The sequence below is a fragment of the Camelus dromedarius genome, chromosome 5 (genome assembly GCF_036321535.1).
Source record: "Camelus dromedarius isolate mCamDro1 chromosome 5, mCamDro1.pat, whole genome shotgun sequence".
NCBI lineage: Eukaryota > Metazoa > Chordata > Mammalia > Artiodactyla > Camelidae > Camelus > Camelus dromedarius.
This window is the reverse complement of record NC_087440.1, coordinates 29640421-29668390: the sequence shown is the minus strand read 5'-3', so window position 1 is coordinate 29668390 and position 27970 is coordinate 29640421. Positions and strand designations below refer to the sequence as shown.

The window sequence follows — 27970 nt, the reverse complement described above, 5'->3', positions numbered from 1 at the left end:
CTTGTTCACCATGAAATGGTATTTACTTATCACTATCATGCTAGAAGCACAGAGCTGATCCGGGAGAGAAACCTTTTTACAAAAAAAAAAAAAAAAAAAAGAAAAAGAAAAAAAGAGAATAACCCTTTTCAAGCCACTGAATGAGTCAATAGAAAAGAGAACAAGAACTCTGATGACATAACTCTGATACTGACAAATTAGAGAGTCCAAACTTGCAGACAGATGCAAAAAATGAATAAAATGGATAGAAAGGAATAAGAAGATAAACAAAAACCTTGTGTTCCAGCTAAGGAGTTGCTGTAGTGTTTGCACCATCATGAGAGTAACCTATCTATAGGGCAAAATAAACATCTGCTCTAAAAATAGCATGAGATGATTGTTCACCACTGGAAAAACTGGTCCCAAAGGCCAATTAGTGGGCTCCAAAGGGAAGAGAACATTTGGGATACACCTGATAATCTTTCCTCATGAATTCCCACTTCTAGAATTCATAGGAAGCTATAACTGTCAGAAGAAATAAGACATAGGTTTCAGAACAACATAGATAAATCTCTGTTGTGCAGCAAATATGCCAGTTTCTCTCCAAACCAGTATCAGTATCCAGCAAGGCTAACCCCTTCTCTGGGCTGTTGACTGCCAAGGATGCCATGCCCTCCATCTTGCCTGCCATTTGCTGCAGTGAAAATAGATTACGAGGCAGAACCACCAGTTCTATGTGAGGAGACAGGTTCAGAAGAGGTACAAGTAGAGGACAGCTCTTAAGTATGCTTTTTAGCTCTGCCTTCTTTTGTGTGACTATAAAACACTAACACCTCAAGTATATAAATTAATGTAAGGAGATTCATCCTTACAATGAAGACGGCTGGGAACCAGAGAAGTGAGAGAGACGAGTATGAGGTAAGAGCCTCAATAGTATATAAATTCTGTCGTTATTAACCAGGAGCTGTACCCAGTAAGAACCAGGTCTTTGGGGGAGCGAAGATGTTAGTGAAGTGACATCTGGAAATAACTGATGAAACAGCTCTGAGGAGCAGGGCAGAAAGAACTTAAACTCTCCCTATTTTTACCTGTATTTGATGATGATCATCTGCTGACTCTACAGGAGAGAGAGCAATGTGACGTCTGAGCACTGCAGATTGGTGAGTTCACTCCCACATGGTTTACAAAGCCATTGGAATCCTCAGACATATTAGTCGCCAAGTATTTCTCGCTATTTTCACTCTTTCCTCAGGGTTTCTTTGGCTTCTGGGTTACTCTCAATTTCTGCTACAGAGGAGTTATTTACAGCTTTGCTGTGCCATATATGATCTCTTCACATACTGTAGAGGAGCCTGGAAGTGAGGTGTGATACGAAAAATTCTGAATTTGTCTTATCCCTTGTGTCACTAATTGCAATCATCAAGATTATCCTTCAAGCTATGACATTATGTGATCTGGAAATTAATACATTTTACAACTAATATATGAATAAATACTCTTAGCTAGAATACTTCTATTACAAGTATCTGGGTCTGTATTCTGTACTTACATTTTACTGAATAAATATCATCACTCAGTCATGTCACTTTGGGTCTTTTAGGCCCAAATGATGACTGACCCTCACTAACGGAAGGGATCCAGAAAAAAAAATTAGTTAAGACCAAACTACTGATGACATTGTAAGCATTTGTGATGTTCTGAATCTGTCCCTAAAGCAGGATAGAGGCCTTTCTGTGAATCCTGACACCTCAAGGCAAAACCCTCACAAATTCTCAAGTAATATACAGATACACTGCTCACTTCAAAAAAATTATAAGTAGAGTTTTAAGTTAGACCAAAGTTTTAAGGGAATATTTTAATTCAATAGGTAAAAGATAAGACCAAATTGAAAGCCATTTTGTAGGTGTCTGGATGTTCAAACTTTTCTTGAATTAACCAACTTTGATGAACACTGAAGAAAGGATAGTACATTTGACATTTTTCATTTCGATTATCAGACCACATTAAGATGTCAGCACTTATTGTTCCAACACTGATCCAGAATAAAAGTGAAGTGCATAAAGATTTCAGTGTGTTGTTTACCTTTTCCACCTCTCTTCTTCTGTTGCCTAACATTTGTGTCTCTAGTTCCTAAGATCCAAGTAATTGAAATTCTGTGTCCAATATTAAGAATCTTTTATATCTCATTCTGTAGATACTAATATATGGTTATCATACCTATTTACATTTGCAAGTACTGTCATTAACCTCCAAACTGCTTGTTGCATAAGATCCTGTCTTTATCTGTGAGAAAATTCTGAAAGAGGAATGAGAAAGTCCAAGATTCAAAGTCTGATCATATCTAGCACTCTCAAAGTTTGACAGTCTTCAGCAGTATAGTTAGATTATTAGTTATTTAATAGAATACTAAGATCTGAGGGACTTAGAGGTCTCTTAAGAGGAAATATTCCTGAAGATTAAAGAATAAAGTCATCTTTGTCATTGTCATTCTTTTCTCTCCACCCCTTAGGAAGCCATGAATGTGTCAGGAGTCAAGACTGTGACTGAATTCATACTCCTGAATTTTCCCTGCTCCAGAGAAGTTCAGGTCCTTCTCTTCATGCTGTTCTTTGTGTCCTATATCCTCACATTGATGGGGAATGGGGCCATTGTCTGCGCAGTGAAGCTTGATAACAGGCTTCACACGCCCATGTACACTCTGCTGGCCAACTTCTCGTTCTTGGAGATCTGTTACATCAACACAACTGTTCCCAATATGTTAAGAAATTTCCTATCTGAGACCAAAACCATCTCTTTCACTGCCTGCTTCCTCCAGTTCTACTTCTTCTTCTCCATGGGCACCACTGAGACCTTCTTACTGCCCCTCATGGCTTTTGATCGGTATTTGGCCATCTGCCGACCTCTCCACTATCCTACTATCATGAGCAGCCATCTCTGCATGAACTTGGTGGCCCTCTGCTGGGTAATAGCCTTCCTCTGCTATCCAGTCCCTATTTATTTTATCACACAACTCCCCTTTTGTGGCCCCAATACCATTGACCACTTTGTCTGTGACCCTGGTCCTTTACTGGCCCTGTCCTGCATCCCTGCCCCTGGAATTGAGCTTTCCTGTTCTATATTGAGCTCTCTTATAATCTTCATCACCCTCTTCTTCATCCTTTGGTCCTACACCCTGGTTCTCAGAGCAGTGCTGAGTGTCCCTTCAGCGGCTGGCAAGCGTAAAGCCTTCTCCACCTGTGGTTCCCACTTGGTTGTTGTGTCTCTGTTCTATGGAACCCTCATGGTAATGTACATCAGCCCAACCTCTGGAAATCCAGCTGGGATACAAAAGATTATAACTTTGTTCTACTCATCAGTGACCCCACTTGTAAACCCTCTGATTTATAGTCTCCGGAACAAGGACATGAAGGCTGCCTTGAAAAAAATTCAGATCTGCACAAAAATTAGTCAGAGGAAGTGAATGGATAAAGATCAGAATTATTATTTTTGTTCATTTCTATTTCCCATTTAAAAGTAGGTCTTTATTCATTTGCACCTAGAGATGCAGACTCGAATTGATCTATTACTGCCTAGCCAATAATGAACATTAGTACACTGAATTAAACCAGTCTTTGCCTTCAAATCAGGATTTGGTAGATGGTAACTAGAATCAAATGTCCTGGATGTCTGGACTTTAGACTCTTCTCTTAACCTGATCTCTAATAAGCACTTGCCCTTTTATCAGTGTTCACATTCCTGGTCTCTGACCTCATGCTTTTCGACCTCTATTAACTCCATCCATTCTTACAGTTGGTTTCTCTAGCCTAAAGATCTTTGCCCTACTTCTGCAGAAGAGAAGAGCATTCACACCTTTCAGATAAATGGAAATTAGTGCCAATAAGTAAAAAATCAAACCCCAAATTTTATTTAATTGACATACAAAAGAATAATGATCTAAAGCACTCCCAAATCTCCCAAATCTGTTTCATAATTACTTGAAGAGCTTTTTAAAAGAGTAGATTCCTTTAAAAGAGGCTTTTCTTCAAATCTCTTAAATCAAAATCTTTAAAATGTACCCTGGAGATCCTTGTTTTAATGTTACGCAAGTAATTCTGGTACACCTAGACCATCACTAGTTCACAGACTAATCTTATAGTGTCGCTATTTTAAATAAGTATGTGACTGAGGAATAAAAATCTTTGATTAGTTGGGAAATGTGAAAGAAGTTAGAATGAGTACTATAGGTAACTCAAACACTCGGAACAGTAGCAGTAGAAGTTTTTTTCCTGCCTGTTTTCAAATCCTCCATTTATAAAATAAGAAATAGACTACATTCTTCCTACCTTTTTTAAAATCTGTGCAAGATAATTAAGATACCTGGAAATGGGCTTACATTTAAAAAGAAGATAGGTATATAGTAGCAATACAATTTGGGTTAGTTTCACATTAAGGAAGGTTGAATTGAGCACACAGCCCAAGAGAGGTAAAGAAGACAGAGGGCAAAAGCCAGTGATTTTAGCATACTGAAGTGAAGACAGCTGCAGTGGAATTTGATGACAGCTCGAGGTGATTTGGCCCAACTATTTGGTCAAAAAATATATTACTCAGTTGGCATCTGGGGTTGATACATTTCATTCATTTATTGAGTAAACATTTATTTACCTCTTTGATATACACTGGGTTTGTGTCAATATAGAAGATCGAGTTTCTGCCTTTGTGAAACTACATTCTAGTGAGAGAGACAGATAATAAGCAGTTAAACCCATAAATCTGTAATTTCAGAAATCGTTTAAGTAATATACAAAGAATAAAGGAGAGTATGGATATAGAAATTGTTGGGGTAGGATAGGGCATAGTTTAGATTGGATGGTCAGAGAATGTGTTTGTGAGGAGGTGATATTTCAAGTAAGGGAATAAGGCATGCAAAGATATAGGGGAATTAAGTTCCACATAAGTGCATGTTTAATTGTGGGATTTTCAAATTAATAAAGATTAATTTTGGCCAGAAGAAAATGGTGTATGAGGCTGGAGAGGTAGGCATTATCAAATCATCTAGAATCTTCTGGGTCACAATAACGAGTGTTTTATGTGAACTCTGGGGAAGCCTGCACAATACAAAAACCTAAGGGTAAATCATAATAAAAATGCTACCTTAATAAAAATTCCATGTTAATAAAATCCCACCTTACCCACAGTTCTGAGCAATTCTCAATTTGGAACTACTTATTTACTAACATGTTTAATTAAAAATGTCTTCACTATATTCCTCCTTGTTTTATTAAGGATTTGATGTATCCAACAAAAAATGTACCAAAAAAAAAAAGAAGAGAAATATGAATTGAAAAAAAAATAGAATGAAGCTTTGTGGATCATAAGATTTTATGCTGGTAGAAAGTCAAATCCCCATGTATGTTGTCAATGCACTTTAAAGCAGAGTGAGGAATGGAGAATTATCTATTATATGACTTTTGTTATCTGTAAAAAGAAAACAAATGGGTTCTTCAGGAGAATCTAAATTACTGGCTCCTAGGTCTAAAATAATTTCATTCATTGGGGTTCATATTAGAAACACTGTCTTAAGACAGAGTGAACAGTGGTTTCCCAAGTAATGTTTTATATATATGTTTATAGCTGGTTCAATAGAGTTGCTGTTTATAACATTCCTCAATAAAATGCAAAAGTGTTATGTAGAAGTATAACTCAATAGAAGGAATTCTTCCCAGATCTAAGAATTGTGGTCCAAGTATGAGCTTTCTAATGATCTTCCTTAACCCAAAAGTCTGACCTAGACTTTCATAATTTACTAAGTCTTATTTCAGGAATAAAATTTAGAGTTAATTGCATGTTCACCGAAGTTAAAGATTAATAACCCTTAAATTTGGCTACCAAAGTTTCTTTCTGTCATGTAGAAATATACTTTAGAGGACTATTCACAAGATTGAAAGGAATTGTTGATATTATATATTTGCCTTAAGAAGTGTATTACATTTCTTTCTCCACTGAAAGTAATTTTCCTGTACAGGGCTCCCACAGCTGCTTGCTCATGAAAAGTTAGGAGTTGAAGGAAAGGGTGACCTAAAACTGAAAAAGAAGTGGGACATTCGGGAATAGTTAATCTTGACATGATTGAAAGTTGAGGGCAAAATTTTCTCAGAACTGGGTTGTTTGAAACTTGACATTAGTTTTCCCATTTAAACCCTGTTAGATAATGTAGTTAAGTGCCCAAGTTGTCTCATAAATATCTAGATAATACACTATATACCTGCACATATTCTAACCAACATCTATTCCTGATAAAAGTTCTTAGCACACTGGGATAGACAGAAACTTCTTCAATCTCTAAAGAGCATTTTCAAAAACCTATAGCTAACATTATATTAATGGTGAAAGTGGATGTGTGTCTCCTAAACTCAGAAACAAGACAATAATGTCTGTTCTCACCACTTCTATTCGACATTGTACTTAAAGTGTTAGTGCAATCAAAGAAAAGAAATACAGGGCATCTAGAGTGATAGAAAGTAGATTGTCTTTCACTGGATATGAAATGATCATCTATGTATAAAATTTAATGAAATCTACAGAAAGGCTACTAGAATTAGTAAGTGACAGTTAATAAACGTAAACTTCAATTAAACATACTTGGGCAACCAGAAGAGTTTTCTTGCCCTGCCATAATAGCAGAGCCCAACAACAAGAGGAAAAACTCCTCTTCTTTCCTGGCAAGGACTCAGCCAATGAAAAGACATGGACTTTTTGTTTTCTATAGCCCTCCCAATTTCCCCTTTCCCTTTGTAAAAGCTTTTTTCTTTCCTTCCTCATGTATGGATTTGCATGTGGCTCATCATGGTTGCAGACACTGAACTGCCATTCTAGGCTAATCTTGTATAAGCTCCCCCTCCTTTTTTTTTTTTTTGCTGGAGAAATATCTAATAGTCTATTTGTTTCAGGTAAACATGAGTTTTTGCAAGATTTCAAGATTGGAGAAATATACAAAAATCTCCTGTATTCTTTATACAAGTAGCAATAACAATCAGAACTTGATGTTAAAATTCCATTTACAATGCTTCAAAATATTAAATAGAGATAAATCTGAAAAGGTGTGAAAGAACTATACAATGAAAATAAAAAACATAGCTGTAAGAAATTAAAGATGTAAACAAGTGTAAAAATGTAGCTTGTTCATGGGTTGGAAATTCAGTATTGTTAAGCTGTCAATTCTTCTAAATGTCTACAGATTCTTTGTAATCCCAGTCAAGCTTTCAAAGGGCTTTTTTTTTTTTTTTGTTAGAAATTGGCAAACTAATTTTAAAATCCATATGGAAATACAAAGAAATTAGACTAGAAAAAACAAAGTTGGAGGAGTAACATTGCTTGATTTTTAGACTTATTATAAAGCTACAATTATCAAACAAATGTGGCATGAGCATTAAGTTAAACAAATAGACCATTGAACAAAATATAGAGTCCAGAAACAGACACCTACATGTGGAAAACTGGTTTTCAACAAAAGGTGCAAAAGCAATTGAGTGTAGAAAGGAACACCTTGATAAATGGTCCTGGAATAGTTGGATATCCATGTCCAAAAATACTGAACATCACTATTTCAACAACCTCACAAAATTTACCAAAATTAACTCAAAATGGGTCATAGTCCTAAGAATAAAGCCTAAAACTATAAAACATCTAGAAGAAAGCATAGGGTAATATAAAACAGGTAAACAACAAGGACCTACTATACAGCATAAGGAACTATATTCAATTTCTGTAATAAAATATAATGAAAAAATATATTTATGCCTGTATGTTTTTATGTATAACTGAATTACTTTGCTGTACACCTGAAACTAACATTGTAAATTGACTACACTTTAATAAAAAATGAAAGAAAATGAAACAAAACAACCCTACCCCACTGAAGAAAACACAGGGTAAAATCCTTGTGACCCTCTCTTAGGCAGAGATTTTTAAAATACAACACTAAAAGCATGATCCATAAAATTACAATATAACAAACTGGAGTCCATGAAGATGAAAAATATCTACTCTTTGAAAAACACTATTAAGATAAAAGACAAGCCACAGACTGGGGAAAAATATTGGCATGGCATGTATCTATCCAAAGGCTTGCAATAGAATGTATAAATAACACTCAAAAATCAGTAAGAAAGCCGAATGACCCATTAAAAATGCAAAAAAGATATGAATAGACATTGAACAGAACATATACAGATGTCAGATAAGCAAGTGAAAACATATTCAACATCATTAGTCATTAGGGAAAATACAAATTAAAACCATAATGAGCTACCACTGTATACATACCAGAATGACTAAAATTAAAAAGACTGACCATACAAGTGTTGGTTATGATATAAAGGAATTGGAACTCTCGCAGACTGTGTTTGCATGTAAAAATGGCACAGCACTTTGGAAAACAATTTGACAGTTTATTCAAAGGTTAAGCATAAATGTACTATTTGATAAAGCCATTCATTCCTCACTATTTACTGAAAAAAAAATGGATATGTCAAACGAAGTCTTCCACACAAATGTTCATAGCAGTTTACTTGTAACAGTCAATAACTGGAAACAACTCAATGTTCGTCAACAGGTGAATGGAGAAATTCTTCTTTGAGTTGAGTCCGTTTGGGGACCTATTAGCTTCATGTGCCTGGATGATTTCTCCCAGGTGGGAAGTTTTTCAGCTATTATTTCTTTAAAGTAACTTCCTATTCTTTTCTTTCTCTCTCCTCTCCTGGGATTCCCATAATGTGCAAGTTGTTTTACTTTATGGTATCCCATCATTCTTATAGGCTTTTTCATTCTTTTTCCTTTGTCCTCTTCTGACTGGATAATTTCAAATGACATGTCTTTGCATTCACAGTTGCTTTCTTCTGCTTGATCAAGTTTGTTGCTCTCTATTGCATTTTTAATTTTATTCATTGTCTTCTCCAGCTGCAGAATTTTGGGTGTTCTTCTTTATGATTTCTATCTCTCTTGTTCTTCTCATTTTGTTGATGTATAATTTCTGTCTCTTTATTGACATTCTCTATTAGGGACTGTTCCCAGGAATATATGGAAGCTCTTCAGAGTCCTTTTTCTCCAAGTAACTCACTCCCTCGCTTTTCCTCCTAGAATTTCTGGTGTGTCTATTGTTTGTGTCAGTTGATATTCTTTGCCCTAGGTGACAGTGGCTGGTTCCTTTGCCTTAAAGGAATATCCTCCATGTAGATGTTTCTCTCTCTCTTTTTTTAAATGAAGGTACTGGGGATTGAACGCAGGAACTCAAGCATGCTATGCACTCACTCTACCACTGAGCTACGCCCTCCCCCACCTTGTTTCTCTGTTCTGAGAGAGTTCTGAGTTAGGTGAAATAAAGGCAAGGCCTCTGTTGCAGTCTTTCAGGGAGCCCCTAGACAGATCAAAACAAACAGGAAACTTTTGAGGATGAGGTTCATTCTGTTTTCTCAGGAACCAAGAACCCATTCTAGGAATATGGACTGTTGTCTTTAAAGTGCTGCTAAGCTGAGGAGGAGGGGATGTGGCATAGGTAAGCTAACATGCCACAAAGCTCTCCTGCCATGTTTTATTTGTCCTTTTTGATTATGCATTCATTTGCTTGCTATAAATCTTTGACTATTTTCCTGAATTTTAGTCAAGTTGATTCTGACAATTTTTGTCTGTATTTTCAATGTTTCTGTGTAGGAATGTCTCTTTGGAGTTTCCCACTCCATCATTTTTATTTAGAGATATATAAGTAGTAAAACTGAAGGAAAGCAAGGGAATTAATAACACAAAATTCCCCCTTTCCCTTTGCTGCATAGAGAGACTGATGTTGGGAATAGGCTCACAAGAGGCTTCTAAAATGATAATATTCCATGTTCTTACTTGGATAAAGAAGAGTACAGGCATTTCTAAATATCATATTCTTTAATCTTTCATATAAATTACATAGACTTTTATGTATGTTTGACATATTTTGATTTTAACATTTAAAATATGTAACAGTTTTTATATATTTATGTTTGACATAGTTTTAAAAAAGGATTTTTGATAGATTTATTAATAAGACCCTAGAATTTTTTTTTTTTTTTAAATAGCTTGAACCTACGTGAGAACAAAACACTTTAAAACATATATGTCTAGCAACAGGGGAAGAATTAAATAAGTTATGGTTTATTCACAAATGGGACAATATTAAACTATGAAAAAGAATGCGGCATATCTATTTGTATTCATTTGAATAGGAGGTTATAAAATTTTAAGAGAATAAAAAATAGCTGTGAAATAGTTTGTGTAATATAATCAGTTTAAAGAAACTAAAACCATTATATGTGTATGCATTTGCATGCTTCTATATGTATGAAAACTGACCTGTACTAAACTTGTTATTTGTGGGAAATGGGATTGTGAAGAGGGTGGGTGGAAACCTTTATCCTTAACTTTACACTTTAATGTATTGTTTGAAAAATTTATGACAAGCATATGTTATTTTGTAATAAGACACATATCAAAACATAGTTTTTAAACCATATAAGTTTTTAAATACTAAAAATGTAAATAATCCATGGTTTTGTGACTAAAATATATTCAATTTTAGTGAAGACTGATTAAAGAACTAGCTCACTCATCCAGTTCTAAAAACAATTCCTTTCATGACCTGCTTACTATGAGTTAGTCAGTTAACATGCTGATGTCAGGGGTGAAAAAATAAGATACAAGATACTGTCCCTGTCCTCAAAGGGCTTATAGTCTAGCTTAAGAGACACAGACACATAGTAGACTCACCTCAAAGAGTCAATAAGTACAATGATGGAATATGACCTGGTGTGTTCTAGGTGCATTATGGAGGGAATCATAGTCCAATCTGGGGATATTAGAAGGATTTTTCTGGTGGGAGTGATATGTGAGTTAAATCTTAACCAAAGAATAGGTGTTCTTAGTGAAGTGATGACAGATGTGCTGTTGAGTTTTGTCCAAAATATTTTCTGTTCCTCTTTCAGCTAATGAATTCAGCTGAATTATTAAAATATTAGTGCTCAGTTAAGGTGCAACTTTGATGAATATATCAAGCTTGTCTTTAGTAGCTTTCGAAGCATATTTTCTGATTCCTTTTCCCACCTTTTTTTTTAGGTCCTTCTATCCACCCTGAAGCATGGTGCTCTCCAGTTGCCCAAGGGGACTTTTAAAGAGATAATTTTTGGTCTTCAGGTGAGGGTTTTCTTTCTTTCTTAGGCTACCACAATGTTTAAATATACATACTTGTAACTATTTAACGGGATGATTTGGACTTGGTAGGGTATAAGCACAAAGGAACTTTATTTTTTCTCACCATGCCTATTTCAAACATTTCTGATGTTCTATTTGTCTCCATCTGTGGATAGTCTTGGGCCAATGTGATAGCTTTTCTGATTGCTTTCAGTATTAATACATGGTTTCCTTATCCAGGTATTGGAAATTCTAATATAGTCTAAAACTTAAATTTTAATTTTTATCCAAATTAAAACATCCCTCAAGACATTCAGGCTTGATCTACTTCTTTTCCCCTGCCCTTTCACTCCTCCTCTTCCACATTTCTACACTGCTCGTGGTTACTTTAGGTTTGAAGAGGACAGAAAGCCTTTTCCTTGACTGGTGTTGTTGCTGTACAGACTTGACAAAAGTTTGTATGCTGATTTTCCTCTCATGGAGTTTTTTTTCTTTTTTGTGGGGAGGGGAGCACCCTAAAATGCAGTTCCCTGATGTGGGCAATGCTTCACTGGCTGACTACTTATAACTTCTTTCATCTCTGGATTCTGGTGACCCACCTCATATAGACTAACTTTTAGGGCTGCTTTACTTTTCCAAGTAGTACTTTTGGGTGGACTCTCCTTCAAGATGGCCCAGATTTGTTATCTTCTATGAGCTCTAACTAGGCCAAGTGTGATATTTTGTATTTGTTTTATTATGCTCCTATTATAGCCCATTTCTTTCTCCTTTTCTCTCAGAGCGAAGTTCTACAATATTTATATATTTTTTCCAGGTGTGAACCAGGGACAGTCCAGGTATCTCTTAAACTCCAGAGAACAAGGGCAAGTCCTTTGAGTGGTTCTCTTGATGTAATCTTCATTTTCCTAATGAAGGTTGCATGCTGACAACTTACTAAAGATATTCTTACTCATGTTTTCAAACAAAGTTTTAGCCTCCCTTTTGTATACTGTTGATAGGGATGTTGAACTAAGAATTGTGACACTGGCTTAATAATCTGTTAGTGTATCCATCATTGATGTGTGGGGTTTCTGCCAAAAATTCATGACAAGGCATTTTATGGGTTATGTGGCTTTTAAGCAAAGTGTTAGGCAGCCAGGTAGGCAAATAACAATTTGATTCATCTCTCTTAAAGTTGTGTAGACAGAGATTGTACATTGAAAAAGTCAAAATCTTTCTGGAAGCAAATTTTAAGATTTTTTAAGAGTTGTTTTTACCATGTGTCAGGTAGAGGTCTCTTCCCATGGAAATATATTTATGAAACTGAAAACACATAAAAATATAATCAAATACATGATGAATTCTGCTTTGCACAAAAGGACTATGATGGTTATGAATAAAGCTAAATCAATTTGGATTGAAAGAAGAGGATTATTCTTCCACTTGCAGAAAGAGAGTCATCAGGTTTCACAAAACCTTTTCACGAGGTTTGAATAATTCTCATTCCACAAAGAATCTGATGGAGGGCAAATTTCATGTCCCTGTTGCGTAGGCTGTAGATGAGGGGGTTTAATACTGGTGTCACTACCGAGTATGTCAGTGTGATGATCTTATGCATAGCAACTGAGTTGCCAGATGTGGGGCTCACATACATCACCATAATGGTTCCATAGAACAGAGACACCACAACTAAGTGGGATCCGCAGGTAGAGAAAGCCTTCTGCCTCCCAGCTGAAGAAGGAACCTTAAGCACAGCTCTGAGCACTAGGGTATAGGATCCAAGGATGTACAAAACGGTGAGAATGATGATAAGAGAGCTCACAGAATGGAATACATGCTCTATGATGGGTGAGGAGGCACAGGACAATGCCATCAAAGGGTCCACATCACACAGGAAGTGATCAATGATGTTGGGACCACAAAAGGGTAGTTGAGAAATGAAGAAAATAGGAATTGAATGCCCAAGGAAACCAGTGAGCCAACAAAGAGACACTAGAATGGCACAGAACTGCCCAGTCATGATGGAGGGATAGTGCAGTGGATGACAGATGGCCAGGTAGCGATCGTAAGCCATGACACAGAGGAAGAAGCATTCAGTTGTGCCCAGGGAAAAGAAGAAGTAGAACTGAATGAAGCAACCAGAGAAGGATATGGTCTTGGTTTTGGAAAGAAAATTGACCAGCATATTGGGGACTGTGCAGGTCACATACCAGATCTCTAGAAAAGAGAAGTTGGCTAGGAACATGTACATAGGAGTATGGAGTCGGTGGTCCCACCTCACAGCACAAATGATGGCCATATTCCCAGTCAGAGTCAAGATGTAGACCAACAGAATCACCGAGAAAAAGACGATCTGCATTTTCCAGGGACCAGGAAAGCCCAACAAGACAAACTGTGTCACAGTAGATATCCCTGAGTTATTCATGGTCCCCAGACTGTGGAGAGAAGACAGATAGATAATGACAAGTCACTTTGCTGCTGCGGCATTTTAAACTTTTCCTAGGACAGGGAATTTGATGCAGGCAAATATATTGAATATTCTAAAACAAGTCTTGAATAAATCCTGGCTTTTCTGAATGAGCCATTTGGCCCTGATTTCTTCGTAAATGTAGGATTCTAGGCTGCTTGATCTGTCTTTGCCAGTGGACAAAATCAGTTAAACTTCATCTTCTTTTGGTATAAAGAAATCTTGAAATAGAGGCAAAAATGGCTTGTCTTATGTCTAATTTTTTTTCCAGTAAAAGCTTCATATATGGTAATTCATGCTGTTCACTTCAAAATGGGAGAACACATATGCTACCATTTTAAAATAGATTTGGATTTGGGGGCAGGAGGGTATAGCTTAAGTGGTAGAGTGTATGCTTAGGATGCATAAGTTCCTGGGTTCAATCCCCAGTACCTCCTCTAAAAATAAGTAAGTAAATAAACCAAATACCACCCCCCCCCAAAAGAAACATGTTATGATGCCCAAAAGGATAAAGAGTCAAGAGAAGCAATGGGTTTGTGCAAGGAGAACATTACTGGGGACTTGAAAAAAACAGGTTTAAATCTGACACTTTCTACAGATTCAAGTGATTTGAGCTTTGACATTACTTCAGATTCATTCTCTACCTCTCTTTTTCTTGAGCTATTTTCATTAGGAGATTTCTATCATTTTTTTCCCCATGATACCAGACAAAAAAGGATATTCAAATAATAAATTATTTATATATCTTGCTATTTCCTATTTCAAGACGTTGATTTTGCACCACAGCTCATTTACAATTTGGTATTTAATCCTTTTTTTTAAATTTTTATTCTTTTTTGGGGGGAGGTAATTTTGTTTGTTTATTTGTTTGTTTATTTAATTAGAGGTACTGGCGATTGAACCTACAATCTCGTGTATGCTAAGCATGTACTCTACCATTGAGCTATACCCTCCCCTCTAATCCTTTGTTTTTAGTAATGAAAATCACTATTATTCAACCCATAATTATTAATTTCACATGGTAGTTTATCATGCTTCTTATACATTTAAAATATCTGTCATTAAAGATGAATATAACATACGAGATGTATTGGAGAAGACAAGTAAAATAACCAAGAGATTTTCTTCTGAAGTTTTCCTTACTGCTGCCACAAGTTTCCCTTAAAATTCACTATTTGAAGATTTTACTTTAGTTTATTTAAACAATAGCCCCCAATTTTCAAAACAACTGAAAACAAAGGAATCAAAGATGTTTCAAAAAATTATTTCCCCATATTGCAAAATTTGTCCTTACTGCCTCTAGAACACGATCACCAAAGATGTCTTTTTAAGAATCAAATACAATTCAGAGAAAAGAACACAGTGATAGCTTTAATATAATGGAATCTCTAGTCATTTTTTAACAAGATACTTTTAACTTTTTTTGACTGATAACAGAAAATTTTACTTAAAAAAGAATTTTGCTAAAGTGGAGTCTATAGAATATTTATAGTACTCACTGAATATAATCAAATAGAAAAAAATTCATTCTGTTCAGCGAGGTTATATTAAATAAGATAAATATGTTTATGGTGATACAGATATTACAAGCTCACTAAATTAGTAATGTATAAAATGAACTATGAACCTACTCATTTAGAAGCAAACATAACCTTCCTATTGAGCTGGTTATGTCAAAGCATGTTGTAGTCTTGTGGACAAGAAACCAAGAAGAGAAGGAAACTGAAAGATGAAGACAAATTCTTTTTAAATTTTTAAACTGGGATGATTATGAAGAGCTAAACTAACTTGCTTTGATGGTCATTTTGGTGAGGCATCTGAGAAAATGATTCCCTTCTATGAGAAGTCAGCACTTTCCAAGCAAGAGCCCTCTCTTCTCAACAAGACAAGAGAGCAGTGATGCAGAGAGCAGCCACTTACTACTGGAATAGCAGCAACAATGACTTGAATTCACAGTCTCAGAGTCACAGACTTTGACCTAAAATCAAAATGCACAAGACTTGGCTCCAAGCACTCTTTTTGAAATTGAAATAAAATTTAAGAAAACTCACAAAAAAACTATGAGTCAACTGTAGTGAAACCATTGTAAATGAACTTCACAGATAATTTCCAACATAATTGTAAGAAGCAGTTCTTAATATATTCATCATTAAATGCTATGTGAATCTTAGTCCTCATATACATTTGATTTTACTATTAAAAAATGTTTAATGCCTCTTTTCCTGAGGTTGCAGATGAGTAATAGGATGGACAAAGAGGAGGAGTTGAAAGAGGAGACCAAAAAACCCCCCAAAACCAAAAACACCTCTATTTTCTCTTACTTTTAGCCCCAGTGGATGGAACTAGTTTCATACTGTTTTGTTCAAAATATCTATAAAAGTCATACCATTCCTGGTGGCCCAGCTACTTCCTTTGAAGGGGAAGACCTGTGGATGACTGTGGCACCATTTGTGCACTTATTTTGGAGAGTGTCAGTTCCATGGTGATCTAAATTCTCTGAGAAATTTTTTTGAGGGGGTGGTTCTTGAGTTGTAAGAGAAACCAATATTCATTGATAATCTCTTGAGCACACTGAATGTACAAGTGTAGAGGTGAATGGGCTCACCTGTGGTGTGTAATAGCAGCAGTGCCCAGCAGAGAAGACGTCTCCTACATAGCATGAAGCTTTCCTAGATCATCCTGGGGAGAGTCCATAAGTCTCCACTGGCTTTGATGTGGAAGCCCTGTGTGAGAGCTTCATGCATAGCTTATTTCACTTCCCTTGTGCCATTAGATTCTATTGGTCTGTTTCCTACAGAGTGTGTTGTAACTGTGTGCTGGTCTTAATTTATGCATCATTTTAGCCACTGTTGAGAATTCTCAGGTATCTCTTTCTTACATGTGATCCTGTAACTTTCCATGCTTTCCCTAGGGACCTTCCTGTTTCTTGCCTGGTGGTTTCATTAAGATTTCTGATAGGCTGGTGCATAGGGATTATTAGAAATAATGTGTTACATTGACTCTGGAGGGACTCTATAGTCTCCTTAAGCTTGTTTCTCAAACAGGGTATGTGATTTTTGTGCCATGGGGTACGTAAAGCCCCTAATTAAATGTCTTCTAAGAAAGGGACAATTTTACTGAGAGGAGATAATTTTGTATTGCACCAAATATATGTGTACTATGGAGCAGAAAGTGGATTTTTTATAAAAAATTTTTTTAAATTGAAGCATAGTTAATTTACAATGTTGTGTTAGTTTCTGGTGTATAGCATAGTGATTTAATTATACATATATGTATATTCTTTTTCATTTTTGGATATTGTATATAGTTCCCTGTGTATATAGTGAGACCTTGTTGTTTATCTATTTTATATGTAATAGTTCCTATCTGCTAATCCCAAACTCCTAATTCATCCCTTCCTCTTCCCTTTTTCCTTTGGTAACCATAAGTTTGTTTTCTGTGTCTGTGAGTCTGTTTCTGTTTTGTAAATAAGTTCATTTGTATTTTTTTTCAGATCCCACATGTAAGTGATATCATATGATATTTGTCTTTCTCTTTTGGCTTACTTCCCATAGTATAATATTTTCAATTTGTTGCAAATGGCATTATTTCATTCTTTTTTATGGCTAGGTAGTATTCCATTGTATATATTACCACATCTTCTTTATTTAGTCATCTGTGGATGCACATTTAAGTTGCTTCCATGTCTTGGCTATTGTAAATAGTGCTGCTGTGAACATTGGGGTGCATGTATCTTTTCTAATTTGAGTTTTCTTTGGATATATGCCCAGGAGTGGGATTGCTGGATCATATGATAACTCTATTTTTATTTTTTCAAGGACTCTCCATACTGTTTTTCCATAGTGGCTGCACCAAATTACATTTCCAACAACAGTGTAGGCGGGTTCCCTTTTCTCCACATCCTCTCCAGCATTTATTGTTTGTGGACTTTTTAATGATGGCCATTCTGACCAGTGTGAGGTGATACCTCATTGTAGTTTTGATTTACATTTCTCTGGCAATTAATGATAATCAGCATCTTTTCATGTACCTATTGGCCATCTGTATGTCTTCTTTGGCGAAATGTCTATTTAGGTCTTCTGCCCGTTTTTGGATTAGGTTGCTTGTTTTTTTTTGTTGTTGTTGTTATTGAGTTGTATGAACTTTTTGTATATTTTGGAAATTAAGCCCTTGTTAGTTGCATTGTTTGCAAATATTTTTTCCCAGTCCATAGGTTGTCTTTTTGTTTTGTTTATCGTTTCCTTTGCTGTACAAAAGCTTATAAGCTTGATTAGGTCCCATTTGTTTATTTTTGCTTTTATTTCTATTGCCTTGGGAGACTGACCTAGGAAAACATTGCTACGATTTATGTCAGAGAATGTTTTGCCTATTTTCTCTCCTAGGAGGTTTATGGTGTCCTATCTTATAATTCAGTCTTTAAGCCATTTTGCGTTTATGTTTGTGTATAGTGTGAGGGAGTGTTCTAAAGAAAGTATGATTTTTAAGATGAAACTTTGGATTTTAAAGAAATATTATCTCCAAATGCCCCATGTTTTCTGAACACTGTTCCCAAATATGGCTTGGTGGTAGAAAGGTTTGAGAAAACACTGTACTAGAGTATCTCATCACCTAGCACCAGCAGAACCATCTTTCTGGCACACTTAAGTTCATTCATTCCCAGTGTGGCCATAGCTAAAGGGGTGTACTCTCCTTTTAAGTTGATTGATCTCTTATCTGATGATTTTCCTGTCTCAGCATAGGGTTTGGGCACCAAAATGGAATTTGCTCTTGGTATCATTTTCTCTGACTACTTTTCTACCTGAGACTTTGCCTTACAGCCTCCTGAGAGGCATAAAAATATGTTTAGGGCATTGTTATTCCATATTGCAAGTGGTAATGGAGGTGTCACAATTGATTTGGGAGGAAGCACTATGGGTAAGGATGCACAATTGGGAGAAAAGGTATTGAAGGTAAAATAAGGAGATTGATCATTGTGAAGTACAGGGCCAAAGAGTATCAGTAAGGGAGGGAACTGAACGGAGCAGTCTATTGAGCGAGTGCTTTGAATGGCAGGAAGAAGAGTTTATACTTTATCTGTAAGTGATAGAGGTGTGAAGCATACTCTGTTTTTGGTACGAAAGACAGTCTCAAAACAATGGAAAAATGTCAGTTACTGTGTGTGTGTGTGTGTGTGTGTGTTTGTGTGTTTGGTGGCCCCTTGACCCACTGTCTTTAGGAATATTTATTTTTTGAATTTAGAGGATTGCACCTTTTCTTGAAAGGCTCCAGGTACACATGCTTTTTGATTCCTTCATGAGACAGGATTAAACCAGCAAAGATTCGTCACACGCAAATATATATAACGACACCATATAATTACTCAGTGAAGTCGTCATGTTGAAAATGTTTCATTGAGCATTTATTATTGATGAGCTGAACTTGAACAGCAGAGGAACTATGAAAAATAAGTCTCTCCCTCTACTTAAGTGTGAGCCAGGACACGGCTTCTTGAAGCAATTCTCTATTGTTTTAAGCAGTTAAGGTCATAAATGACAAATTCTGCTTCTCTTTCAAAGATGTCTCAATTTTGATTAATTCTTAACCTTAGGACTTTTTTTAGGGCATCTTTCATGTCTTTGTTTCGGAGACTATAGATAAAGGGATTTAAGAGTGGAGTCACTGCTGAATATATCAAAGTGATGATTTTCTGCATTCCTGCTGGGTTCCCTGATGTTGGGCTCACATACATCACCATGAGGGTTCCATAGAATAGAAACACCACCATTAGGTGGGACCCACATGTGGAGAAAGCTTTAGTTCTACCAGCACGAGAGGGAAAACAAACCACAGCTCTGAGTACCAGCGTATAAGATCCCAAAATGGAAAGGAAGGGCCCAAAGATAATCATTGAGTTGAAGGTGTAACAGATAAGCTCAGTGGAAGGAGCAGGGATGCAGGCCAGTGCGAACAGTGGGCCTGGGTCACACACGAAGTGGTCAATGATGTTGGGTCCACAGAAAGGAAGTTGAGAGATAAGGACAACAGGGACTGGATAGCAGAGAAATCCACTTACCCAGCAAACACAGATCAGGATCACACAGAACTTCCCAGTCATAATGGAGGGGTAATGTAGTGGGCGACAGATGGCTAGGTACCGATCATAGGCCATAACTGATAAGAAGAAACACTCTGTTGTACCAAGTGAAAAGAAGAAATAGAATTGGAGGAAGCAGCCAGTGAAGGAGATGGTCTTGGTATCAGAGAGGATGTTGACCAGCATATTTGGGACAGTGGAGGAAATGTACCAGATCTCTAGAAAGGCAAAGTTTCCCAAGAAGATGTACATGGGTGTGTGAAGCTGCCTGTCCCATTTCACTGCACAGACAATAGCCCCGTTCCCTAGTAGCGTCAGGAGATAGACCACCAGGATTAAAAAGAAGAAGAAGGTCTGCATCTCCCTTTGACCAGGGAAGCCCAGGAGGACAAACTCAGTCACAAAGTGCATTGTTGTGTTCTGGAATCCCAAAGCTGTTAGAGAAACAGAAGTATCAATGCAGTGAATAATAATGAACATTTGTAGGTTTTGCTAACAAATGACTGGAAAATGTACAAAATATTTATATATACATTATCTCATTTGGTCTGTCTTCCTAATGACCCTTTGAGCTGTAGGGAGGGGTGCTTTATCCTTTTTTTTACAGATAAGAAAACTGAATTTCAGAGACATTTAAGGGGTTTACTTGAATATGCAAAGCCAGTAACTCCTAGATACACTGGCCCACTTGGAGATTGGTTTGAAACAAACTCCATTTCATTTCAAATATTCATATAACCCTGAGTCTCAGTAATGTTTCATCTTTCATGTTTAAATCATTACCACCTGGATATCTTACATACAAGTATAAACTTCATACACTTTTTTTACTTTGAAATAAAATTGAGTATAAATCTGAAGAAAATAGCTGTAGAAGTTCAATTAAAAGGCAGATAAGAGTGGAAATGTGAGATGGGGGTGTTGAGCACGCTTGCTTTTGCTGCTTTCAGGGAGGTGCTACAGAACCCTCAGGATTCTGTAAAATGGCCTCAAAATCATCTATCCAGCTTTCTCTAGGTCACATTCTATGTGACATCTGAATTTGCTGAACAATTCAGCCCATCCCCCTCTTGAGGAGCTCTGGTTCTCTCAGAGCACTTCCTTATGTTGAGGAAAATCTATTTCCTTTATTACTTCTACACATTGATCCTGGGACTCTCATTAGTTGAAGCTATATAGGATAAGTCTAATTCTTCTTGCATTATAATGATGATGGGGGCTTAACTGATGGCAGATATTATGTCCCCTATACATGATTTCTTTTTGAGGCCACCATTTTCCTGGGTTGTTTTCCCCTAAGCGTCACTGTTTCACATGGCTGGACTCTTGAGGTAAGGTGCATCTAGGTATGTCAATTTTTCTAGTCTATAAAACCATATGTCTTCATTTTTGTGTGGAATTAAGTCCTAAACACCATAACTTGTCCATTCACCATCTTGCTTTTACCTAAATTAAATAATGAGTAGAGAGTTTGCCTTAGGGTGTACTGATACCAGAAAGATCTTTCTCATATTAGCTGATTTAGGAGTTGAGACAGGACTATAAACTTGGATATTTTGCTAACAACCTTCCTAAAACTATTGGTCCAGGCTTATTTCTGTGTTCCCTGGTTAAAGTTCAAGATATTTGACTGGGTAAGCCACCATCAATATTTTAAGTTTAGTAAAATGTTAACTATAAAAGTAGGATAATTGACTAGTTTTTATTAATGTCATTGTTAAGATACTTACAGAATTTCATCCTTTTGCAGTTTATACAGTCTTCAGAGTACAAGAGGCATGCCTTTCAGTGTTTGATCAAACCTGGAGCAAACCCAGAGGATAAATGTTTTATTGCCATGGTGTATATTGGTATTGATTAACAATATTTTTAGAATGAGAAGGACTGCCTCTAATAACCATGATTTTTATGAAAATTTAAATTTTGTCCAAATGATTTAGTTCAATGGAATCTAACTATAATGACCATATGTATCAGAATTTCTAGAGTTTTAATTTCAAATGTACTTTCCATAGCTATACATATATTCGCCAGATCACATGCTATCATTTTTTTGCTGGAAAATATAATTGCTGGGCTTGTAATAAAAAAAAGTTGAATGTTGAATTTAAATTGTAGCACATTATTGATTTCCTTATTCATTTAGGCATTTAACAAATGTTTATTCACCATTTATTATATTTCTAGCAGTATGCTAAGTTCTGGGGTACAATGATAAACAGGTAAAATAAAATTCCCCCCTTTTTGAACTTTATGGTTTATAGAAGAAATCAAGACTGCCACTTACATCTGTATAGTCATTTCTGTATGTGACTGGGGCTTCCTTCAACTGTATGTTTTACAGCATGCCCAACTATATGTTGTGGGCCTGAAAAAGATAATTATTCCAGTTAGGAATAATTTAGATAAATCCATGTAGTGAAGGTACTAGCATGATAGCAAACTTTATTTGACAATGAGATATTTTGGCCTTTCAAGACAGTAGGCAGAGGCATGCGCTATGAGACATGGATTGATTTATTGTACTCACATGCCAGAAAGTTGTTGGCAGCAAGAAGAGAAATATAATTCTAATTCATGGTTTTTGATCTGAAACTAGATCTCATGAGTCTTAACTCCCACCTGGTCATTTTACTTCATAATGTCCAAGACCTTTTGACATTTGTGCTGCAGTGAAATTTTAGTTATCTATGGAATACAGGGTCAGTGAAAAATGGATACATGAACTTTACAGATAATTTGAAATCTCTGCATCCATTTCTACTGCCTCCACTTCCAAGTATATCTATTATATACTCAAATGATGAATTTAAATCCACCTCTTTCATCTTTCTGTTCACCTCAAATGATACAACAAATGAGCAGTTGGAGAGAAGAAGAGGAACACGGAACCTGGGCAGGTGTCTCTGTATGAATTTGTAAGGAAGCCAGACGCCCCTCTATACCCACTTGCTTAGGATTTAACCACTTGCTCAGGGAAGAGCACTTTAAACATTACAATTGCAAGGGTTCTTCTTTCTTTAAATATTTATATTTTAAGGTTAATTTGTAGATTAACCAAAGGACAAGAAAGTCTGCTGCCCTACTTCTTTCTCAGTTTCTACTTGCCATTTTTCACTCGCCAACAACTTTGGAAAAATACAGACAACCTGCTTTAACTGCTCTTACCGAAGGACATTTGTCAACCAGACCTTCACTGACCAATGTCAGAAACAAAGTGGTACAAGACTCAGGCTGTATGTTAACTGAGGGAGATTTAATGCTTCCTCCAAAATATCCAAGACATTTGAGCTCTATTTTCCCTAAGTGAGTTGTGTAGTGGGAATTCTGGGATAGCAGAGTGAGCCCTTAATGTGAACATTTCACCCGACACTCCTCAAGAGTGTGTGGGAGAAGAGAACTGCAGGCCATAACACATTGTTCCTACAAAGAACCAAGGAACAAAGAGTTAACAGATTTAGAGAAGAACAGCACACTCTTAGTATCGGACAGCAGTGGGTGTACGGGGGCAGTGATGCACTGATGCAGGCAGACTTTCCTTGCATACCTGATGATGTTTCTGTCTCCAGGAGGAGGATGTGAGAGCAGCTCTAACCACAGAACTGTCCTCAGTACCCAAAGTAAAAGCTCATTCATGGATGGAGAGAAGCGTTTGTGGCTCCAGAGACTTGCGTCCTTCAGTATTCTGAACCAAATTAAATTTATTTTTCATGTCAGTGATTATTAAGAGTTTACAAGTCTCTCCTGAGTGGGATCCATAGTTCCCCAGTGTGCTCTATTAGGAGGTACCTAGTTCCCTGTGCGTGTATCTCTGTGCATGCATCAAATCCCTCTGTATTTATTTCTATTTCCCCCAGTGGTTTAACTAGTGAGACAGAGGTTTGGATAAGTATCCAGGAGTATCTACGAAAGTTTTCTTCTTTGTGGTGATATCCTTCCTCTAAAGAACTGATCTGAATTGGGGAAGGGAGATGGAGAGTGGGACAGGTTAATGGGAGAGGAGAGAAAAAAGGAGAGAAAGAGAAAGAATATGTGTGTGCATGTAAGGGGTGTGTGTGTGTGTGAGATCTTTTCTCCAAAAAGTACATGTGCTTCATTCTTGGAGCCTAACCTATAAGGACTTAAATTAAAAAAAATTCTTTGTCTATACATAGTTTATAATTTTGTTACATTCAACATAAGATAAAGAATCTCTTTTTAAATTTTTAAGTATAACTTGTTTGTATAAAATGTATAAAAAAGTATAACACATTTGTTTGAAAAAATTGAGTTTTCTGTAAAAGTGGATTTGTAATGTTGACTGACATGATGCAATATTACGGAAAATCAAAGTTTAGCACTATAAATGGCTGAGGGGTGGGAAGTATGAATTCTTTCATTGATATTAGGAGAAGGAGAACAAATAAGATGAGACAGAGAACCTGAGTGGGAGATGAATTCCATCATAGCAAGAGCTCAAGTAGAGAACACTACTGAGTTTAGGGGTGAGGCTATATAAGGACAGAGCAGCTTCTAAAAAATGTAGTCCTTGTATCAGCAGTATTAACATCACTTGAGAACTTGTTAAAATGCAAGTTCTTAGCCCCCCCCCCCCCAACCTAGTGAGTCAGAAACTCTCAGTGTGGGGCCCAGAAATCTGTTTTTAACAAACTTCCATGTGTTTCTGTTGCATACTGAAGTTTGACAGCCACTGTGCAGATCATTAAAGTCTGGGTTAAGTATGGGTATGTCTGAACTAGCTTCTGAGTTTGGCAGGGATTTCAGTAGGATCAGGAGTTAGCTGAGCATGATTTGGAGAGAGGGTTAAGAATGATATTTGTAGGGATAATAGGCACTTGAAGCTGAGCTTTGGGTGATGTTGTACCTAGAAAAGCAAGATTAGATTTAGTGTCTGGGAGGCTTTTGAAAGAGACCTAGGATAGACAGAGAAATGATGGAGAAGATTATTCAGGCATCATGTGAAAGGGAGTGACCCGGGATTAAAAAGGGGGCACTGGGTGGGAACAGAATTGAACCTAAAGAGAAGGTGGTGAGGAAATAGAAAACTAGGACCCAGAAAATCTAGCCTGAGTGGTTTTACTTATTAGCTGTAAGAGCTTGGTGAGTTCATTTCTTCAAATATTAGCTACATACTCACCTTCCTTGTGTTCCCCAGAGTAAGGCTGATATGAGAATGAAATAATAGATACAAAAATAATTTGTAAATGTGTGTATAATAATAATATGACTAAGTGTGATTCAAGAGCCTCAAGAGTAGATTCCTAACTCCATTATCTCTCAAGACTGTCATGAAAACACTACCCCAGAATTAGAATTTCCTTTCTTAGTGTAGGAGGACTTTCCATTCCTCTTGGGCAAACCAGTACCCTGACTTTTCCCCCTCCGCAAATATTTATCCCCAAGAACCGGTTACAGATACTTATTCCTTTAAAAAGAAGTAAAAAATTTTATTTGACAAGTAGAATAAGAGTTTTTAAATGCCCATACCTCTGTTTAGACTATTGTCAATGAAATAACTATGGGGATGACCCTTTTAAAATGTAAGTGGGATTATGTTACTCCTTTGCTCAAGAAGGCTTCCCATCTCATATAGAATTAAAAGTTCTTACTATGGCTTACAAAGCCCTGCACCATTTGGCCCTCTGTATACTCTGTCTGACTTCATGTCCAATATTTTCCCCCTTAATCTCTCTATTCCAACCAAGTCAAACTCTTTGCTGTTACCGGAACAAAGTCTTGCCTTAGGATCTTATAGAGAACTTGCTTCCCTCTGCCTGGAATGCTCTTCCCTCAGCTGTTTACATGCTCATTCCCTCATCTCCTTCAAGCTTTTCTTAAATGTTACCTTCTCAGTGTGGCCTTCCCTGATCATCCTATTTAAAATTTCAGCCCTTTCTCCTATGCTTCCTGTCCTCCTTCCCCTTTCTTTATGTTGCTTATCACTCTCCAACATGCTGTATATTTTATCATTTTTTATTGTTTGTCTCTTACTAGAAAGTAAACTCTACACAGTGTTTTTTGACTATTTTGGTCATAGCGTATCTTAAATGCCTACAACAGTGCTTAAATAAAGTAGATGCTCAATAAATTTTTGTTGAATGAAAAAATTACTATTGTATCTGATGTTGAAACGTCACTTATATAAGCATACAACTATCAGTCTGTCCCTAACCTGGAAGATTCTCAACCATGAAGAGCCAAGGGGATAAGAAAGTTTTTCTAGGCATTTAAATTAAATTACTTCTTCACTTTCAAAAATACTGGACTGTCTTAAGAAATGCCTTTAGTACACCAATGATGATTCATCTGGGATAACTGTTCTTGTTTGAGCTTCACCTCCATCACACAATAATCAAATCTAAAACTGTGTGAAATAGCACAAATATAATGTCCTCATAGTACTATCTAAGAAGTTACCCATGTTGAAAATATTGTTGTTACACTTTGAATGGAATGTGAATCAGCTATGGTTTAGCTCTGCCAGATTACTTGAAGAATAAAACACTGATGGACCCCACTGGAAAATATCTTCTTTAAAGTGTGCACTGGAGAATTAGCAGCAGTAAATGAAGCATTTCTTAATTAATCTTTTATGCCTGGACAGTGGTTTGTTTGTTCTCATGTAGGTTAGTTTATGTTCATTGTATTCTCAGGACTTTCTTCAGTGCAGCCTTCATCTCCTTGTTTCGTAAGCTGTAAATCAGGGGGTTTAAGAAGGGAGTCACCACAGAGTAGAACAAAGTCATGATCTTCTGAATTTCAGCTGGGTTATCAGCTGTAGGGCTCACATACGTTGCCAAAAGAGCCCCAAAGAATAAGCACACCACTGTCAGATGTGATCCGCATGTGGAAAAGGCCTTCTGCCGGCCAGCTGCTGAAGGGACTTTTAACACAGTTATCAGTAAAACGGTATAGGAGCCGAGGATATACAGAAGAGTTAGGATGATAATCAGGGAGCTCAGGACATAGAAGACAGTCTCAGTGACAGGAGCTGGGGCACAGGACAGAGCCATTAGTGGGTCCATATCACACAGAAAGTGATCGATGGTGTTGGGCCCACAGAAGGGCAATTGAGAGAGCTGCACGGTGGAGACAGAGTAACTAAGGAACCCAAACACCCAGCAAAGAGACATCAAGATAGAGCAGAGCCGTTGGGTCATGATGGTTGGGTAGCGCAGTGGGCGGCAGACAGCAAGGTACCGATCATATGCCATGATGCAGAGGAAATATGCCTCAGTTGTACCAAGGGAAGTAAAAAAATATAACTGGAGGAAACAGCCAACAAAAGAGATGGTTTTTGTCTCTGAGAGGAAATTAATTAGCATACTAGGCACAGTGGAGGTAATGTAACAGGTTTCAAGGAAAGCAAAATTCCCTAGGAGAATATACATTGGGGTGTGGAGCCGTTGGTCCCACCTCACAGCACAAACAATGGTTCCATTGCCCATCATGGTAAATACATAGACCCCAAAGAACAGTGAAAAGAGGAAACATTGCAACTCCTGACAACCAGGGAAGCCTAGGAGGACAAACTCAGTCACAGTGCTCGCTGCTGAATTGTTCATGAATCCCAGGGCTGCAGGGAAGACAGAAAACACCATTATATGTTTTGTTTCTGGAAACATTTGTGGGAAACCTGTTCAAGGTACATATGTTGGCTATTTGGCAGTTAGTTTGGAATAACCCTTGCATTAACTCGTAGTTCTTACTTAAAAGCCACCAACCAACAATCCTAGTGATCCCAGATTTCAATTAAGTTGGGTTCATAACAATAGAATCTTTACATTACTTGGATTTTCTTTATCAATGGATTACGGTAAAAAAACTTCTCTTTATTATGAAATTTTGGAAACTCAGAAGCACTACCCTCGGTGAAAAGCAGAAAAGTGATTATTTGTATTCTTTTTCCCCACCCATTGTTAATGATTTCTAATAGTACAGGGTTTAGTCTGAATTAATTTTTTAGCCAAGAATTAGGAGTAGAATTATTATTTTTTGAGATCTCTCCCCAAGTAGAAGGCACTTGACATAGTTCTCAGATTCTCTAGAGCTGTGAATGTCCATTTTGCACTCTGAGCTGTTCACATCAGAATAGTTTTCTCTCATAACTTATCAGGGAATTACAAGTCTCAGCATAGAAACCCAAAGGAGAGATCATAGTAAAATTTTTTCTGGAGAGTACAGAATTAATCGTTAGCTTAGAATGTTCTTGAATTGACTTGACTTTATGCTTGTATTTTAAACTCCTCTCATTTGTCATTTGAATCTCTGCTACACTAAACAAA

General features: G+C 36.8%; 4 protein-coding genes and 1 non-coding gene across 5 annotated transcripts; 2 read left to right on the top strand and 3 right to left on the bottom strand.

The window, feature by feature from the left end:
• Positions 1–1155: 1155 nt before the first annotated feature.
• On the top strand, positions 1156–3525 carry LOC105097682 (olfactory receptor 11H6). The gene is made up of 2 exons (XM_010990250.3): positions 1156–1195; positions 2493–3525. Exons 1-2 carry the CDS (start codon positions 1156–1158, stop codon positions 3437–3439), a joined length of 987 nt encoding a protein of 328 aa, XP_010988552.1. The 3' UTR covers positions 3440–3525.
• A 9100-nt stretch (positions 3526–12625) lies between these two features.
• On the bottom strand, positions 12626–13582 carry LOC105097683 (olfactory receptor 11H7). The gene has a single exon (XM_010990251.3). It carries the CDS (start codon positions 13568–13570, stop codon positions 12626–12628), a length of 945 nt encoding a protein of 314 aa, XP_010988553.3. The 5' UTR covers positions 13571–13582.
• Positions 13583–13975: 393 nt separating this feature from the next.
• On the top strand, positions 13976–14049 carry TRNAP-AGG (transfer RNA proline (anticodon AGG)). Its single transcript has one exon. It is a non-coding gene; the product is annotated as a tRNA-Pro (tRNA).
• A 5123-nt stretch (positions 14050–19172) lies between these two features.
• Positions 19173–20165, bottom strand: LOC105097655 (olfactory receptor 11H6). The gene has a single exon (XM_010990237.3). The coding sequence runs from the start codon at positions 20163–20165 to the stop codon at positions 19173–19175; it is 993 nt and encodes a 330-aa protein (XP_010988539.3).
• A 6132-nt stretch (positions 20166–26297) lies between these two features.
• LOC105097684 (olfactory receptor 11H7) lies at positions 26298–27342 on the bottom strand. Its single transcript, XM_010990253.3, has one exon. The coding sequence runs from the start codon at positions 27308–27310 to the stop codon at positions 26324–26326; it is 987 nt and encodes a 328-aa protein (XP_010988555.3). The 5' UTR covers positions 27311–27342; the 3' UTR covers positions 26298–26323.
• Between the last annotated feature and the right edge of the window lie 628 nt (positions 27343–27970).

Excerpts from the sequence above, each read along its gene's own strand:
- LOC105097682 (XM_010990250.3), top strand. The coding sequence starts at position 1,156 with ATGGTTTACAAAGCCATTGGAATCCTCAGACATATTAGTC. Across the intron at positions 1,196-2,492 it reads AATCCTCAGACATATTAGTC|CCATGAATGTGTCAGGAGTC; the intron begins GCCAAGTATTTC and ends CCCCTTAGGAAG.
- LOC105097683 (XM_010990251.3), bottom strand. The coding sequence starts at position 13,570 with ATGAATAACTCAGGGATATCTACTGTGACACAGTTTGTCTTGTTGGGC.
- LOC105097655 (XM_010990237.3), bottom strand. The coding sequence starts at position 20,165 with ATGTTCATTATTATTCACTGCATTGATACTTCTGTTTCTCTAACAGCT.
- LOC105097684 (XM_010990253.3), bottom strand. The coding sequence starts at position 27,310 with ATGTTTCCAGAAACAAAACATATAATGGTGTTTTCTGTCTTCCCTGCA.